General features: G+C 41.5%; 1 protein-coding gene across 2 annotated transcripts in view; it reads left to right on the forward strand.

Annotated features, from left to right (window-relative positions):
• Nucleotides 1-4,417: 4,417 nt before the first annotated feature.
• Nucleotides 4,418-16,549, forward strand: part of MIER3 (MIER family member 3) — a 33,052-nt gene continuing 20,920 nt past the window's right edge. The window contains exons 1-3 of one of the 2 annotated variants that reach the window (XM_039467679.2): nucleotides 4,418-4,496; nucleotides 5,934-5,958; nucleotides 9,575-9,720. In XM_039467679.2, the coding sequence (XP_039323613.1) occupies nucleotides 4,488-4,496; nucleotides 5,934-5,958; nucleotides 9,575-9,720 (180 nt within the window). In that variant the 5' untranslated portion in view covers nucleotides 4,418-4,487. The remainder of the gene's footprint in view (nucleotides 4,497-5,933; nucleotides 5,959-9,574; nucleotides 9,721-16,549) is intronic. The other variant, XM_039467683.2, reaches the window with a different exon arrangement.

The raw sequence follows: 16,549 nt of genomic DNA on the forward strand, positions 1-16,549 counted from the left end.
AGCTTTACTCAAAACTTGTAATGTATGTATATTGTTTTGATCAAATGTAAATTAGTAGTAATTGTACTGATGACTCAATCTGGAGGAAAATTATTTCTCTTTACTATCAATTTACAAGGATATTTTTGTTGAAGATAAAGGTTGTAGGGTATTAACAAAAGACCTCTAATCATAAAGTATATTACATTTCTTTGGAGAAAGTAGAATGGGAATACAAGTTTAAGGAGAAAAAGAAATCATATAAAATTTCATATCATTAAATAAACGTGTATTTTTTTAAATGAAATATTAAATTGTTACGGTATTTAGATTCTATTGCATACATATTAAGTGTTATATAATGGCTTTATTTTTAAATAGCCATTATTTCAAAAGATAGGTATATCCTTTGTGGCTATTTAAATTTATAATGACAAAATTAGAAGTCAATTCCAATACATGAGCAAAGATACAGTTATTACAAATTCTTTTGAGGCTGTTCCTGAAATTTAAAGCCATTGAACTGGAAGTTCTAATTGGGTACGCTTGTACAGGTATGTCAGCCTGATGCATCCATCTCATTGTAATAATGGCCCTTACTCATGGGCTGGACCAAGTTCCCTTCTTAGAAATGAACTGAAGTCTCTTTTGAACTGTGAGCATTCTCTTTTTTAAAGTTACCATGCAGATCATCTTTCTTTTGTTAATCTTTGTTTAGGCAAAACTTATTATGCTCAATTAGCTTTCTCAGAGAGTGGCCATTCATTCCAACAAACAATATTTAATTGAATATCACACAAGAGAAGCGGATACATTTAGAAAAATGCAAGTAGTTTGGCCTGATGCTGGGTCTAACTGCTGGCATTACAGTCTTATACTATGCTGAGAAGTAATACTAAGATGATGTTCTAGGTCAGAGTTTGCAAACTGAAAGCTCCCAGGTTAACCATGATTTACTTAACATGATTAATTTGATCTAAACCGCATTTAAATTTTTAAAAAATTAGTTGACAAAATTCTAAAACCAGGAGATTTCACATAAAAATCCAGTTTTCCAGCTGTTCTTGGAAAATTGAAACTGGAAACATTGAGCCAGTCGGCTGAAACTAAATAGTGGTTGCTCTGTTTAAGTAGGACTTACGTCTCCAAATTTGCTATTACCCCTGCTTTTGTCTACATTAGCCTGCCTCACTCATTCGTTATGCCTGCCTGATTCCTATGGGCATTTGAGATTGAGACATTAAACTCTGGATAGTTTATTATTTTCCGGTGGGTTAGATGGAACCTGCAGAAGCTAAATATCTATGTTGCATTACTGTGGCCCCATTAACTACTTCAGTAGGTCACACGTTCATATTGTGCCCTTAACTGTCATAGACAGATACTAAAAGAAACAATGTTGTGAAAGCTGCTATTGCATTTGGGGACCTGGTGGAGGCTGTTTCCCTCACATTACTGTATCTATATAGGCAGATATTTCTTTTAAAGTGTTCTAAAAAAGTTTGTTTCCCTCTAAGAATTTGTATATTTCTCCTACATTTGTATGCTTCTCCAATGAGAAGCAAGCAACTGACTACATTTACCTTTTTTGCTTTGGCTGCCAGAAAGCTCTACATTTATGGTTTAACTATTGTATTGTGTTACACCTCATAACCAACATATCATGTTCTTACTTTTTCTTTGGTGTTAACCTTCTAGTCTAGTTAGTTTCATTGGTCCTCATTTTTTATACATATTTATACTTTCTTATTTTCTTGTATGATTTACTGGAAGCCTCTCAAATTACATGCTTATAGATTAACCTTTCTTGATTTATTTCCTTTCTAAAGATGGTTGGAGGATCTATGACATTTTGGTTCTCCTTAGGAGGTTACTATGGTTTCAGTTTTTAGTTTTCCTTGATCATGTATCCATTTACCACCTATGGAAATTAGATTGTAAGCTTTTGGGGGACAAGGACATTTTTATGGTAGTCCCACATTGCCCAGCATCTAGCACTTTCTATATAATGCCCTCTGTTGCACAGTGACAGGATAATAATGAAAGCAAAAAGGAATAGTATTTTAATTTCAACTCCTTGGGACAAAAGGATTTCTAATCTGTACTGACTCCTGAAAGTCTTGTCAATCAGAAAGAATGAGACCTCCATCTACATATAGCAGACTTTACACCACTTTATCATAAAAGAATGTTTTATGTAAGACTGAGTAGTAAATTTTCTCTAGTGATCAGGAGTGGGAAAGTAGCTCTGCTTCCTTTAACTGCTAATTAATTTAGCTTCATTTATCTTTTGTCTTAATCCTTATTTAATACCATGAACGCAGACTCTCTACGTTATGTACTATAATGGGGAGCACATAAGCATCAGAAGTACAAATGCCTATACAAAATCTTTACAATTGAATATAGAGAGTCTGCAGAAATGCTACTAGATTCAAGAAAGTGAATAAACCTGTGTATATTTCAGTTATGGCAAAACATATAATCTAAGACTACAGTTATAGTTTGAATTAGCCAAGTTTTCTGGGAAGAAAATGTTTTTCCCAGTGTAATGTACGAGGCAGGTTGTTTGAGACACTTTCTTCACGTGGCTCAGACTGTGGTCCAGCAGCTCAGGGCAGTGTTTCATGGTTCTGTCCACAGGGTGTGCTCACTGCCTCATTTCTAAAGTTAATCACTTGTGCTTAATTTCAAGACATTTTTTTCACTTGGAAAACTCTGAACGCCTCATTGAGGACGGTACATATCATGTGTGGCAAGGTCTGGTTTCAAAGTTCAGCTGTTTTTTAGTTGTTTGACTGGACAAAAGGTCAAAAGGTATCTTCCACAGCAGGGAAAGTGTAATTTTCCATGTCTTTATGATGTTTTGAAATAGTTGGAGTGATTTTTCCCTAAAATTTCCATAAACAAATAACTTTTACCTGTGGCATAAGCTTGATTTTGAGATGCCTTGGCAAAAAATTTGAAAATAACCCTCTCCCTACCTCCAGTCTCCAGCCTCATCCTGCACTCCAGCAATGAGGGAATTGGAGGGACCTCAGGTTAAAATCAAGACCTTTCATGTTTGGATTAAAAGTATAGAGTATGGAAAGTTTTAGCTTCTGAAAACTTGTCTTTATCATGTTTTAGGCAAAAGCTGGGAGAAGAGTTCTGGTGTCTGAGATCACTCTCTCCAAATTCCTAAAGGGTCCTGCCATAATTCCTGATTGTTTTTGCATCTCACTTATTCATGGACCTTACAGCCGACTTTCTTTTCCGTAGATAGGATTGACCTCCCACTTCAGGACAATGTGTCCTTCAAATTTGCCAGGGCAAATCCATACCTTACTTTAACTTCTTGCAGGATCTAACTCCCCCAATCAGTCGTTGGTGTATATTTTTGTGTACTTGGCTCAAAGTCGTTCAGTGTGGATGTGGACCTTCCGGAGAGTAATCTTCCTCAATGAAGGGCAAATGGTCATCAGGCACATGCAGAAGCAGGTATTCCTGTTCAGCCTTATGCTCCGTCTTTCATCCATCCACTTGCACAGGGGTCTAGTTTCCTTTTATGATCCTACCCAAACGGTTGGCCTTTTTGGAGGCGTGAGGGAAGTGGGGGGTAGAATTTTTGAGACTCAGTTTAGACCCTTTGATATGCTCTTCCGTATCAAGTATCGCCGGGTCATCCCCTAAGACGCGTTGGTGATGAACAATTTCTAGAACTGGTCTAATTTTGTTCATAACTGCACAGTTTATATTTTTGAGCATCTTCTTGAACTGTGCAAGGATGTTCAGCATCATTTCTCTGCCCTGTCAATCTTTTGTCTTTTCTTCTGTGCTGTCAATACCCTGTTTGGCCAATGTCTACTTCTATTGTCCACTCCGTGAGCCAGTGTACATCGGTCTCCATCTCCCGTTCCTGCAGGTCTCTTCGTGGAAACGGCAAAGCGCCTGACTGCTGTCCTCTCATTCTGGACGGACCCTGCCATCCACCACCCTCTTCTCCCATCTCCCATCCCTGTGTATTTCATCGATCGCCGCCTCCTCTTAGGGAAGTTGAGTCTGCCGAGTTCCCTGCACATCGCCTGCCAGTCCAAGTCTGCCGCCCGCCTCCCGCACGCCCTTCCGCGCCGCGGTCTGCGGGTCCGTCCCCAAGCGCGCCCGCCGGCTCTCGGGCCTCCCCTGGCTGCACGCGGGTCTGTCCCGCGCCCGTGCGTCCGTCGGTCCGTCCCCCACTTGCCTCCAATTCGGCAGGAACTTTACTCCAGCCAGGAGGAGGAGGACGGTGCGCGCGGGTGCGGGTCGGGCCGGCCGCGGCGGGCGCGGGGGTGGCGGGGGGCGCGGGGCGGGGTGGGCGCGCGAGCGGGCCGGGGGCGTCGCGGGCCGCCCTGCCCTAAAAGGGGCCGCGCCGCCCCCGCCGCCGGGCGGGTGCCGGGGACCGCGGCGGCGGCGGCGGCGGCTGCGATTGGCTCAGGCGCCCCATCCGGGGACTGGGCTCGGCGCTGCTCGTTCGCCCTAAAGGTACCAATATGGCGGAGGTGAGCAGGGAAACCGGGCAGGAGCGGCCGGGCTGGAGCGGGCGGCCGGCGGCTCCCCGCGGTCTCCGAGCCAGCCTGGGGGATCCCGGGCTCTTTTCGCGGCCCCATGAGGGGCGGCGTGGCGACGCGGGGGTCGCGGGGCGGCGACGGGCCGCGGCGGGGCCGGCCGGGGGGCGGGAGCGGGCGCGGGAGCGGTCTCCCTCCGGGACTAGGCCGCGGCAGCTTCGGCCCCGGCCGGGCCGGGCGACGGAGCCGGGCGGAGGTGGCGGCCGGCGGCAGCGAGCCCTGTCCCAGGGACGGGGCAGTGCCGTGTGCCCGGCCGCTGACGCGGGCCGCCGGCGCCTCCGCGCCTCCTCCCGGGGCTCGGGTGGGTGGAAACCGGCCGAGCCCCCCCTCTGCGGCCGGATCGCAAAGAGGGGCGCGGGCTGCGCCACTGCTCTGCGGGAGTCGTGCGCGGTGCCCCCGGCCCAGCGGGCCCCGGCTGCGGCGCGAAGGAGCCGCACGCTTCACTTTGCTGGGGGCGCGGAGAAGAGCGGGATGCGCGGCCACCGGGCTTCGCAGAAGAGCAGGACTCCCCGCCCCGCCACCCGGGAGGTGCGGGAGCCCCTGGGGTGAAAGGGCAGACCGAGACCCTCGACGCCCTCTCCACGAGAGCGGCTCTATAGACCCAGTTTTCTCTGGGCTGGAGGAAGAAGGCTGGGCGAGCGAAGCTGCCCCGGCCATGTCCCCCGGGACTGGTGAGCTGGGGGGAGGGGGCGGTGTGGCAGGAGCCCCTGGGCTGGAGCTCGCTGGGGCGAGGGGCGCGCTGGCGGTCCAGGGAGGGACCGAACACTGGAAGGAGCCAGCATCCCTGGAACTTGGAGGAGCTGCATCTCTGGACTCGGGAGAGAGGATGGGGGGCTCGCGGTTTGGTTTGGGGGCGAGTGTCCGATTCGAGCCGGCCTACACTCCAGGGCAAGAGATCGGCTGCGGAGTTGGGGCTCCTGGGCCCCAGGGTCGGGCTAGGTGCCTAGAAGGCGAGTTCCTTCCAGAAGAGGGTGTTACGTTTCGAGTTGTTTGGGGCCTCGGAGAGCCAAGTGGGATTTGGGGGACCCCAGAGATGCCAGGGATGGGAGACTGATGGTGCGAACCGACTGCTCTGGGTTTTGCTTCTCCGCTTTGTAACTTGCTGAGCTCCAAGAAGCGGCTCGGAGTTGCCTCTCAGACTCCGGGCTTCGTCCTGGGTCTGTGAGTTTGTACACTGGGGATTCGGGAGGAAGGCGAGGCAGCCAAGAGGGGGCCCGAAAGGGGCCGGGAGCGATTGGAGCGAAGCTGCGTCTTGCACTTTTGGCAGCTGCGGAGGAGCGCTCGACTCCGCCTCCTCTGCGCCTTGTTGCCGGCGCTGCCTCTTTCCCTGGCTGCGCGATCTAACCTCACGTTTTCTTCTCTCTCTCCTAGGCTTCTTTTGGAAGTTCGAGCCCAGGTTTGTCCGATTTCTTTACCTCTTCGGTGGTTTCGGGTGGGTAATGTGGGCTCAAAGATCCGTTGCTAAAGGATTCCCCACAGAAGTGTATCCTGCAGGTTTTTCTTGAATCATTTTTAAGTTTCAATGTGCGTGTAGTAAAGTTTGGGGAAGGAACAGTTATACCGGGTTCTTTGTTGTTTTCTTTTGCATGTAGAAAAAGTAACTTACAAAGCTGCCAAGACAAGTGTTCTTTTAAGTTATATGGCTTTAATTCTTAAATATCTTTTTTCCTCCGAGCCTGAAACAATCCCAAATTAAATTGATACCAGTTAGATTTTAATTTCATTTTTTTCCAGAGATTGCGTCTTTAATTTGTCAGAACTTTGGGACTACCTTGATTATTAACCATAACTCCTTATCTCCTCTTTGTTTCTTTTTCATAATTAAATGTCCATGAATTGTGTTAAAATTGGAAGTTGGGAGGTAAAGCTACCTTAATAAAAGTAAAAGACAGACCTTCCAAGTTTGTCACAGAAAAGTGGTGATTTCAACTTCTGAGCTGAGACAATTTTAGGTCATCTAGTAGTGTTTCTCAACTTTCTTGAAGTCAGAAACTCAGTCAGAATCTGATGAAAGCAAGGGATGTGCCCCAGAACTCTGTACATATGCCTAGTTACACACAATCTGGGGTTTGTAGAATGCCTGAAGTAGGTCCATGGTAAGTCCTTTTCATGTGCTCATCGTGGAAGGATATCTTTGTTTCTGTTTCTCATCTCCTTTCTAGTTCACCTCTTTGCTCTCTTCCCTCTCATGGTCTGCAGGAAAAGCACCTCTGGACTACTCCAACTCCATTATTTTACAGTTGAGGAGACTTTTAAATAACTTTAGTAGTGGCGGAGCACAGATGAGCTCCCAGATATTCCATTACATCTTGTTTCCATAGAGTGAACAGCCTGTTTCCTTACAGTCTTACTTTTTGTATCTACTTGACCTTCAGAGTCTCACTTGACTGTCATTTAAGGTATAATAACACTAAATAGAAGAAATTTGCAGCTATTTTGAAAATAACTGTTTACATCTTTACAGTTAAAATTTATTTTAAAAATTTTGCTTAATTTTGAGATGAACTTTTTTTGTTATAAATGATTTTAGGAAAAGATTATTTATATCCATGATGCCAAACAGCTGGACGATAATGGAATTTTTCCGTTTGGCATGACTGACTTCTTTTAAGAAGTTGCAGTCTAAATAAAAAGACAAAAGGCTGTATAACGTGTTTTTAATCAGTTAGCCAGGTTTTTTTTTTTTTTTTTTTTTGAGACAGGGTGAAGCTGGAGTGCAATGGTGTGATCTTGGCTCACTGCAATTTTCGGCTCCTGGCCTCAAGCCATTCTCTTGCCTCAGCCTCCCAGGTAGCTGGGATTATAGGCATGTGACACCAGGTCTGGTGATTTTTTTTTTTTTTTGTATTTTTAATAGTGATGGAGTTTCACCATGCTGGCCAGGCTGGTCTCAAACTCCTGATCTCAAGTGATCTGCCCACCTTGGGCCTCCCAAATTGCTGGGATTAATTAGCCAGTTTTTTAAAAAGAGAATTTTAGAGTTGGAAGGGGCTTTTGAGGTCCTTTCAGTTGTTCCCATGTGTTTTGCGAATGGAAGATAGGAGCTAGACCTAGAAAGTTTAAATGAGTTGCTTCAGGTCCCAAAGAGGCAACGACAGAACTGGATGTAGACCCTCAGGTACTCTGATTTCTGGCCCTTATCAAATACTTGCCATGTTAAAGGGGAAGCCTGTTGTGCTAACTGATAGAGGAGTAACGGAAGAAACCAGAGTTCGGCTACCAAAGAGGTGGAAAAGTCAGCATCTGTTTCATTTCTGCCACTTTGGCGTACCATGGAACTTTCCAGGAATTCCTCAAAAAAAGAAAATTTGTAATGGTGGATATTCTTTTTTGTTGTTGTTTTTTTTTTGGAGCTAATTAATAAATACTCATTTTGTTTGTTTGTTTGTTTGTTTTTTGAGATGGAGTCTTGCTTGGTGGTCCGGCTGGAGTGCAATTGTGTGGTCTCAGCTCACGGCAGCCTCCGCCTTCTGGGTCCAAGCAGTTCTCCTGCCTCAGCTTCCCGAGTAGCTGGGATTACAGGTGCCCACCACCATGCTCGGCTAAGTTTTTTGTATTTTTAATAGAGATGGGGTTTCATCATGTTGGCCAGGCTGGTCTTGAACTTCTGACCTCAGGTGATCCCTCCGCCTCAGCTTCCCAAAGTGCTGGGATTATAGGCATGAGCCACTGTGCCTGGCCCCATATTTCTTTTTAAATTAAATTAACATATAAATCAGCAGGTTTTTAAATGAGCAGATATTTCTCAACATTAAAGGAGATAACAATATAAACCTGCCAAAAAATTAAGTCTCATAGCAATTGTATTTTTAGAGCTAAAGATTAGAGTTTTCTGAACTCAGAATCAAAAATAATTAAATCTGTGATTTTTCATAGTGAAAAATCTTTGGCCTAGTTCAGTGTTTTGGAATGATCTCACACTGTCCTGAAATGTTTGAAATTTTAAAATATTCAGTAGCTTGACTAAGAACAGATGAAACTTTTTATGTTGAGTATGATTCCATCCACTTTTTTTTCCCCCAACCTCAGTATCTGATACTTTCCTTCCCTGCTCTCAGGGTTACTGGTCTAATTGAATTGGATAGTAGAGTAAAACAAGTGAAGAAAACCCTGGTTTTTTTTTTTTTTTTTTTTTTTTTTATAAATTTGGTTTCATTTCTTTGGAATTACGGATTTTAGTCATTTCTTTTGGTTTTTGAAGTTTCCTATTGACTTCATATTTGCTATTAAAAGATTATAGTTTTATAAACAAGTATGAATTATCCAAAACAACTTGCAATGGTTAGATCTTCCAAAACCTTCAGATGTGATTTTCTGTATTCCCTACACATAATTCTAAGAACTTTATTAGTAATCCAAAGTAAAGCAAAGTCTTACAGTTTCATGGTTGTCTGATGAATGCTAGAGAACTCGAAGTACTATTAGAGACATGTAAAGTGATAAACAGTGTTTTTAAAAGCTGAATGGCTATATAGCTGCTTCACAGAAACTTGGATTTGTTTTATAAAACAGATTTTGTTGTGTTTTCTGTCTTTATTTGAGGGTTAGCATTTGAGTAGAGTTTATATTATCCTGAAGTATTAGTCTTAGTGGATAGTGGATTCTTGTGAAGTCTTCCATTCATGGAAATTTAATCCTTCTGACTGTTTGCTGTTGCTTTTAGACAGATGTGTTAAATGAACTGATAAGCATGTTTGACTCCTTTTTCTATTAGAATGTTTCTTTAAGACCATGCTGCTTAAATCGCTTTGCTGTTATCATAAGAGGTTTTCTTGTGGCCTAGACACCTTATAGAAGTATTTGTGAACAACTTTGCCTTGTTATTTTGCTGATTTGGATATATTTTTGGAATCATAGGGTCTTAATATAAAACCTATAAAGTATATAGTAAATTCATTTAGTAACCCCCTCATATAAACATTAAAAGGGACTGGCAGAAGAACACAAATTTTTATTTTCTTTTGTTAATAGTCTTGTAAATGTGTAAAGTGATTCAGTTTGTTTTATTCCAGTTGGGTCTTTGTCTTCTGAGGATCATGATTTTGACCCCACTGCTGAGATGTTGGTTCATGACTATGATGATGAAAGAACTCTTGAAGAAGAGGAAATGATGGATGAGGGTAAAAACTTCAGTTCTGAAATTGAAGACTTAGAAAAGGTATAAGATTTACTTTAATATCAGTACAAACTTGTAAAGATTTGAAATTCTATTGTAATTTTTAAAATAATCTACCTGAACTAAAAATAGGATCATGATCTTTTTGAAAAAAAATTTTATTTTGGGGGGATAGCCTAATAAGTACGTTTTAATTTAAGTTTTCAAACTTATTTTATATCTGTTAACCTAATTTTTAAGCTTATATCAGAACAGTGAAGTAGGTACATGTAGGCATTTTACAGATGAGAAAATTGAGATGCAGAAAACTACAGCCCCTAACCTTAGTTCTGAATCCTAGTCTAGCCCTCTTTACATTATATAATACTATTCTGCTAAGGGTCAAACTTGAATTTAGCTAAGTACTGTAGTAGATACAGAGAGAAGTCTTTTCCTTCGAATAACTTATACTCTAGTGGAATATTTTAAAAAGATTGAAAAAAGTTTACTATATTTTCAAATATAAATTGCTAATATCCTATCCTATAGCCCTTTAAAAGTCGTCTTTTAAAAGGTTGGCAAGAGTGAGTGTAGTTTACAATTTTTTAAGCCCCAAGTCAATATAAATTCAAATGAACTGTATTTTAAACATGCATTTATACCAGGACTGTATGTAGAGAGATCTCTATAGGGGCTACTTTGAAAAACTGTAGGATTTATGCTTTCTTAACCATATTTGAAAATTTCTTATCGGCCTAGAATAACAAAAGCTTTCAGAAATGATAACTTATCCTCTGAGTTTCTTACAATTCTTTTTCTTGAAAAGGGCAAGCACATTCTTACATATATATATCAACTCCTCTATTTAGTAGCTTTGTGAGGCAGGAGTGGAGTATTATTTCATTTCTTTCTTCACATAATACACAGGGAAACGGAAGAGTGACCTAACTGCCCACTTGCTCTGATCTGTGGTTCTTATCTGTAGTAAAGTACAACTGTGTACGTGTGGTCTCTGTTCTCTTTATTGATGTTTAATGAAACGTGAAAATGAATAAAATGGTAGAGACACAGATATAAAGAGTAAAGGTCAAGTTTTTAGAAGAAATTTTAAATTACGTTTCGATTATTTCTGTATAACTTGAAATAGTGTATTCTCTGAATCTTTTATTAGTGAAATAGTGATTTAGGTATTGGTGCATGTTAACAGTCTTAGGGGATTGATGTTCATGTTTATTTTCAAGAATTATGAGTTTTTATGCCCATAGTAAATAAACTCACTTGTGTATTCACTATAAATATGGCCCATATTTTGGTGTTTACAAATGTTTTAGTACATCATATGGAAAATAAGGTAAGTGCAAAAGCAGTTTTCTTATAGTAGCTCTTTGAGTATAGAATATGTAGCTAGATTGTAGTTACTAAACATACTAAAATAGGGTTTATGTAATATCTTTATATATTTTAATGTGTTCATATTACTGCCTTCCGAGAGCTTTTAATAGTCCTAGATTTATAGGTAGAACTTTTGTTGTTTTTTTGAGATGGAGACTCAGTCCATCGCTCAGGCTGGAGTGCAGTGGTTCAATCTTGGCACACTGCAGCCTCCCAGGTTCAAGTGATTCTTCTGCTTCAGCCTCCTGAGTAGCTAGGATTACAGGCATCTGCCACCATGCCTGGCTACTTTTTGTATTTTTAGTAGAGACAGGATTTTGTCATGTTGACCAGACTGATCTCAAACTCCCTACCTCAGGTGATCCACCCACCTTGGCCTCCCAAACTGCTAGGCATGAGCCACTGTGCCCAGGCATTAGAACTTTTTAAGAAGTTCTTATTTCTGCTTTTATTAATACATAATTACCCCTTGATGTTGACTGTGGGAAAATTTCAAAAATTCAGAAAAGCACAAATGAGAAAGTAAAAAAATCACTTTTTCTATCATTTAGACTTTAATATAGGTTCTTCCTTTTTTGTTAAAAAAAAAAAAAGCATTTAGGCTGGGGGCTGTGGCTCACATGTATAATCTCAACACTTCGGGAGGCTAAAGTGGGATGATCACTTGAGCTCAGGAGTCTGAAACCAACCTGGACCACATAGTGAGACCCTGTTTCTACCAGAAAAATTTAAAAATTAGCTGGGCGTGGTGGTGCATGCCTGTAGCCCCCGCTACTTGGGAGGCTGAGGTGGGAGATCACATGATCATCCCAGGAGTTCTTGGTTGCAATAAGCTATTATTGTGCCACTGTACTCCAGAGTATGTGACAGACTGAGACCCTGTCTGGGGGAAAAAAAAAAAAAGTGATCACCAGACATTTAAACAAATATATGTATATTGTTTTGCAGCCTGTGCTTTAAGGTATCAGGCATTAGTTATTAACACAGAAATGCATCTTACTTAGACAGTCTCATTGGATCCATCCCACACTGCCATCAGTTGTGTCAGATGAGTATTGGCATTATTTTTCTAGGCTCAGAGGCCTTGTTGATTGTAGGATGTACTGTTGATTTCTGAACAGTATAGGTGGTGGGGGGGAGGAACATTTCTATATGAAATTTGTGCTTTAGTATCAGGATGTGTCCTGATTCTGATATGTGAGGGAGTGCATCATAGGATCAAGGAAATGATGGTATATGAGGAAATGGAGGTGAGAGGGATTAGGTGATTTGTCCAAAATAATGGTTAAGCAATTATTAGTGGGTCTTCTGCCCTAAATCTGGTATTCTTCCTGATATAAATTCTGACTTAGAGAACAGTTCATTTTTAAGTGTAACTAGCCTCAACTGTAACCCTTAAAATGTAAATAGATTCAACAAAATACCCAAGAAAAGGAAGAGAAAAATCCTTATATGTGGGATAAGGTGCTGGATCACACCTCTAAGCTGATTTAGCTACCACAGATTCTTATAGACTTTGAGACTTACGAATTCAATTTTGAAAAACTTGTTTTTATGCTTTAAAGGTCTTAAGTACTTTATTAGTAGGCTCTCAGAGCTCATTTGTGAAGTGCTTCAGAGACTAGACTCACCTTTTCCAGTTTTGCTTTAAAACTTTTGGTACAGATGATTTGTGTTTTAGCATCAGCCCACTGGCTGCCAGTGTTGTCACTTGAACTTATTGATGAGGTTTCTATGAAGGTGATCATTCTCCCTCAACAGATGGTCATGCCTCTGTCTTTATAGAAAAGTGGGGGTTTTCATGAGTGAATGCTGGGAACCTCCTGTCCTTACACATACAAACTTTTATATTTTTTCCCTCTGTCCTGAAGTATCTGCACTATCCCAGGCTAATTTCAAGATTCTGTCCCTCCTGCCCTCAATTTATTCTTCTACCTTTTTAAAAATTTATTTTAAATTTCCACATAAGAATCCTACTCATGCAGATCCCACATTTGGAAGAAATTCTCTTTTTATCTTGTGTTGCCCTCAGTCAATCTCTTCTGGTAACCAAGTCTCAAATCATATATGTACTTTCTTCCCTCCCATTTAATCCTTAGCTTGGCATCTTCCACCATGCTATAGGGCCACCAATAATTACATTTTTAGAGATAATCTAGCTGTCACCCAGGCTAGAGTGCAGTGGCATGATCATAGCTCACTGCAGCCTTGACCTCCTGGGCTTAAGCAGTTTTCCTGCCTCAGCCTCCCAAAGCCCAGGGATTACAGGTCACACCACCACCCTGGCTAATTAAAAATAAAAATTTATACAGAAGGGGTCTTGCTATGACCAGCCTGGTCTGCTGCTCCTCAGCTGAAGTGATTTTCCTGCCTTGGCCTCCCAAAGTGCTGGGATTACAGGCAGGAGCCACTGCGCCTGGCCCAGGTCACCAGTAATTCCTGATTGCCAGATACAAAGATTTCTTGTCTTCTTTTACTTCATTTCTTTTTGAATTGGACCCACATGATCATTCCTGATTCTCCATACGTGTTTCTGCCTTAATTTATGTAATCCTACTTTTTCCTGGTTCTGTTGTCTGGCTTCTCCCTCTGTCTTAAGAGCTTTTCTTTCTTTTCTTTCCCTGCCCACATTTTAATTAACATTCTCCAGGGTTTTGGTTATTGTCTTCTCACTCTGTGTGCATTTTCTGGGTGATCTCACTCAAACCCACTGCTTCAACTTTCACCTTAAACTCACTATTATCATCTCACCCTCAAGTTTATCTTGTGTTTCTGTATCATAGTAGTGCTATAGTTACCTAACTTCTCAGGCCAGAAATCTGGCAATCCATTTAGGCTCTTATGTTGCTTTCATTCCTTCTGTCAAGTAACTCAAGAAATGGATCTTTCCTTAAATTTCACTTAAATAATCTCCCTCTTTAGTTCAGGCTCTCATTGTACTTCTCTTAGAACATCGTTTCCAAAATACAAGTCATATTTAAGAATTTGCGGGCATACCCATTGCCCATAGTGTAATATATCTGAAAGTTCTTCTGATAAGCATAGATCCCCTCCTCTTTTCTCTCTCCCCTCTCCGTGGGTGAGCTCATCGACTTCTGTGGCTTTAAATATCATCTAGATGCTAATGAATGCCAGATTTATATCTTTAGCCCAGCCTGGTTCTCTGAGCTCCAGGCTCCTGGCCAACCTGACTTTTCTACTTGGATGTTTCATAGTCCTCTTAAACGTAACTGTGTCCTTTGCAGAACTCTTTGTTTTTGTTTTTACCTTCAAAAACATTTTATTTCTTTAGTATTCTCTATCTTGGCAGAAATTACCGCTATCTAGGCAGTTGCTCGAATAGAAAACTGAGGATTTCTCCTTCCCTTTTCCTCCCATGTCCAGTGACCCATTTGGTTCTACCTCAGAATATGTCTCTTCTCTTCACTTGTCTCCTCTTGTGTATCACTACCCTCACCTAGCACAGGGCTTCTTAAGTCGTCTCCCTGCTTATTTTGCATCTCTCTCCCTTTCTCAACTTGCAGGTGTTCAGTATTTTAAGAAGAAATAATGCCATGATACTTCCTTTTTATGAGTCTCCGATGGCTCTTAATTGCCCTGGGAGTGAAGTCCAAATTCCTTTCTGTGGTCCTGAGGTCCTTTGTGATCTGTCCCTGCCTCTGTTTCCATTCTCTTGAGCCATTCTTCATTCTACTCACCAAACTTTGGCCAGTTGGCTTAGTGGGGAACCACTTACAGGTCTCACATGTGTTGTTGTTTTTTTTTTTTTTTGCCTGAAATACTCTTCATGGGACTGGCCTTCTGACTTCAGGCCTGCACTGAAGATTGCTGACTGTCTTTTCCTGCTACCCTCTGAAAGTGGGCTGCCACTGTTACTCTGTATCTCAGGGCTCTACATTCATCAAAATTGGCAGCCCTATATTTGTGCATTGTCAAAAGGCTTGCTGTCTTTCAAGATTTAGCTCAGTCTTCACCCTCTGTGCATACCTCTGTACTGCATACCAGTATTCTTTGGGTATGGGCCTGCCCTTCTCTATACTCATAATTGAATATTGAAGCCATCACATTGTATTATAAGGGTTAACTCATCAGTTTCTCCCACTAATACTGAGTTCCTTGTGAGCAGGGATTCTTCAGTAAATTTCATTTTTATGTCCATAGCCAGTAGCCTTCATTCAAGTACTTAGAACTGAGTAAATGATGGGAAGTTGGACCATCAGTGCGTAAGAGGTGAAAATTGCTATCTCCCTATTTTAGGGAGAGAGTCTGAAACTCTGAGGTTCTGGAGAAATACTATTGACAGGTTGTTGGCAAAGGCTGCAACCTAGGCATCTCTTACATTAAAATCAATATGAGCCAAATTGGAATAGGCTGCACGGATTCTGCAAGGAGCAAATAGGACTGTAGAGAGACTGAATCTGATTCTTGTCACCTTCAAGGGATTCTTTGGTTTGGAAGAAGAATAATTCATGGAAGTTTTCCATGGTATAGGCGAACTTTAGCCTGTTTTGACCATCCAACTCGATTTATGCTGACTCCATGCTCCCAAAGGAGTTTTTGGTTGATTTAAATCCCAAACTAAAAAGATTTTCATGATCATTTATGGTCATTAGAAAGGCGTATGCCTACTACTGCAAATTTATAAATTAGCATTCTATCATATACCTGATTGTAAGTTCATTTAGCATGAATCTATTTTGGTTAGGCACAGTGAATTATGTAAGTTCCATACCTGCAAAGGTGAAGGCCTACCTTTTGCATCCCCTGTGGGCCCTGTGGGCAGCCAGCTGGCCCTCTAAGGAGTCATCACTGGCTCCTCTCAGGTCACTTTGTGATTAACTGTGGGCATGTTTTGCACACTCTGCTTTAGCATTTTCATGCTGTTTGCTTTATGGATTAGATATTTTGTTTTAAAGGGAAAACTAAACCATAAGCAAATTTTAAAAATAAATCTCTTGATGGATACAAAGATCTTAAAAATGTTTAACAAATTAACTAGTTCATAAGTATATTGCTTTGAAGTTATTTATTTGAATGATAAATAGTTCCATACACTTTAGTAGTTAAAACATAGTCATGTGTCAGTGAGGGAATGCATTCTGAGAAAGGCATCATTAGGCAGTTTCATTGCTGTGTGAACATCACAGAATGTGCTTAGACAAAAGTAGTTAATGTAGCCTACTACACACCTAGGCTATATAGTGTAGCCTATTGTCCTGCCACGATTGTATATGCAGTCTGATTGTATATGCAGTCTGCACACATTGAAACAATGTTACATAGCACATGGTAACACTTACTTTCACGTGGATTCATTAGAGGGAAACTGTGACTTGGTGTGACTTTGAGGCATGGCTTAGGAATTCATAACATAGGCAGCGCTGTAGCCAGGGTATATAATTTTGTTAAAGCAGTGCAGCCAGTAAGATAACTTAGGGAACTGGAATTCAAACCCAGAGTTAAGCCTCAGTTTTTCTCACCTGTAAAATGGTGATAATAG

Source organism: Saimiri boliviensis, chromosome 1 (genome assembly GCF_048565385.1).
Source record: "Saimiri boliviensis isolate mSaiBol1 chromosome 1, mSaiBol1.pri, whole genome shotgun sequence".
Lineage (NCBI taxonomy): Eukaryota > Metazoa > Chordata > Mammalia > Primates > Cebidae > Saimiri > Saimiri boliviensis.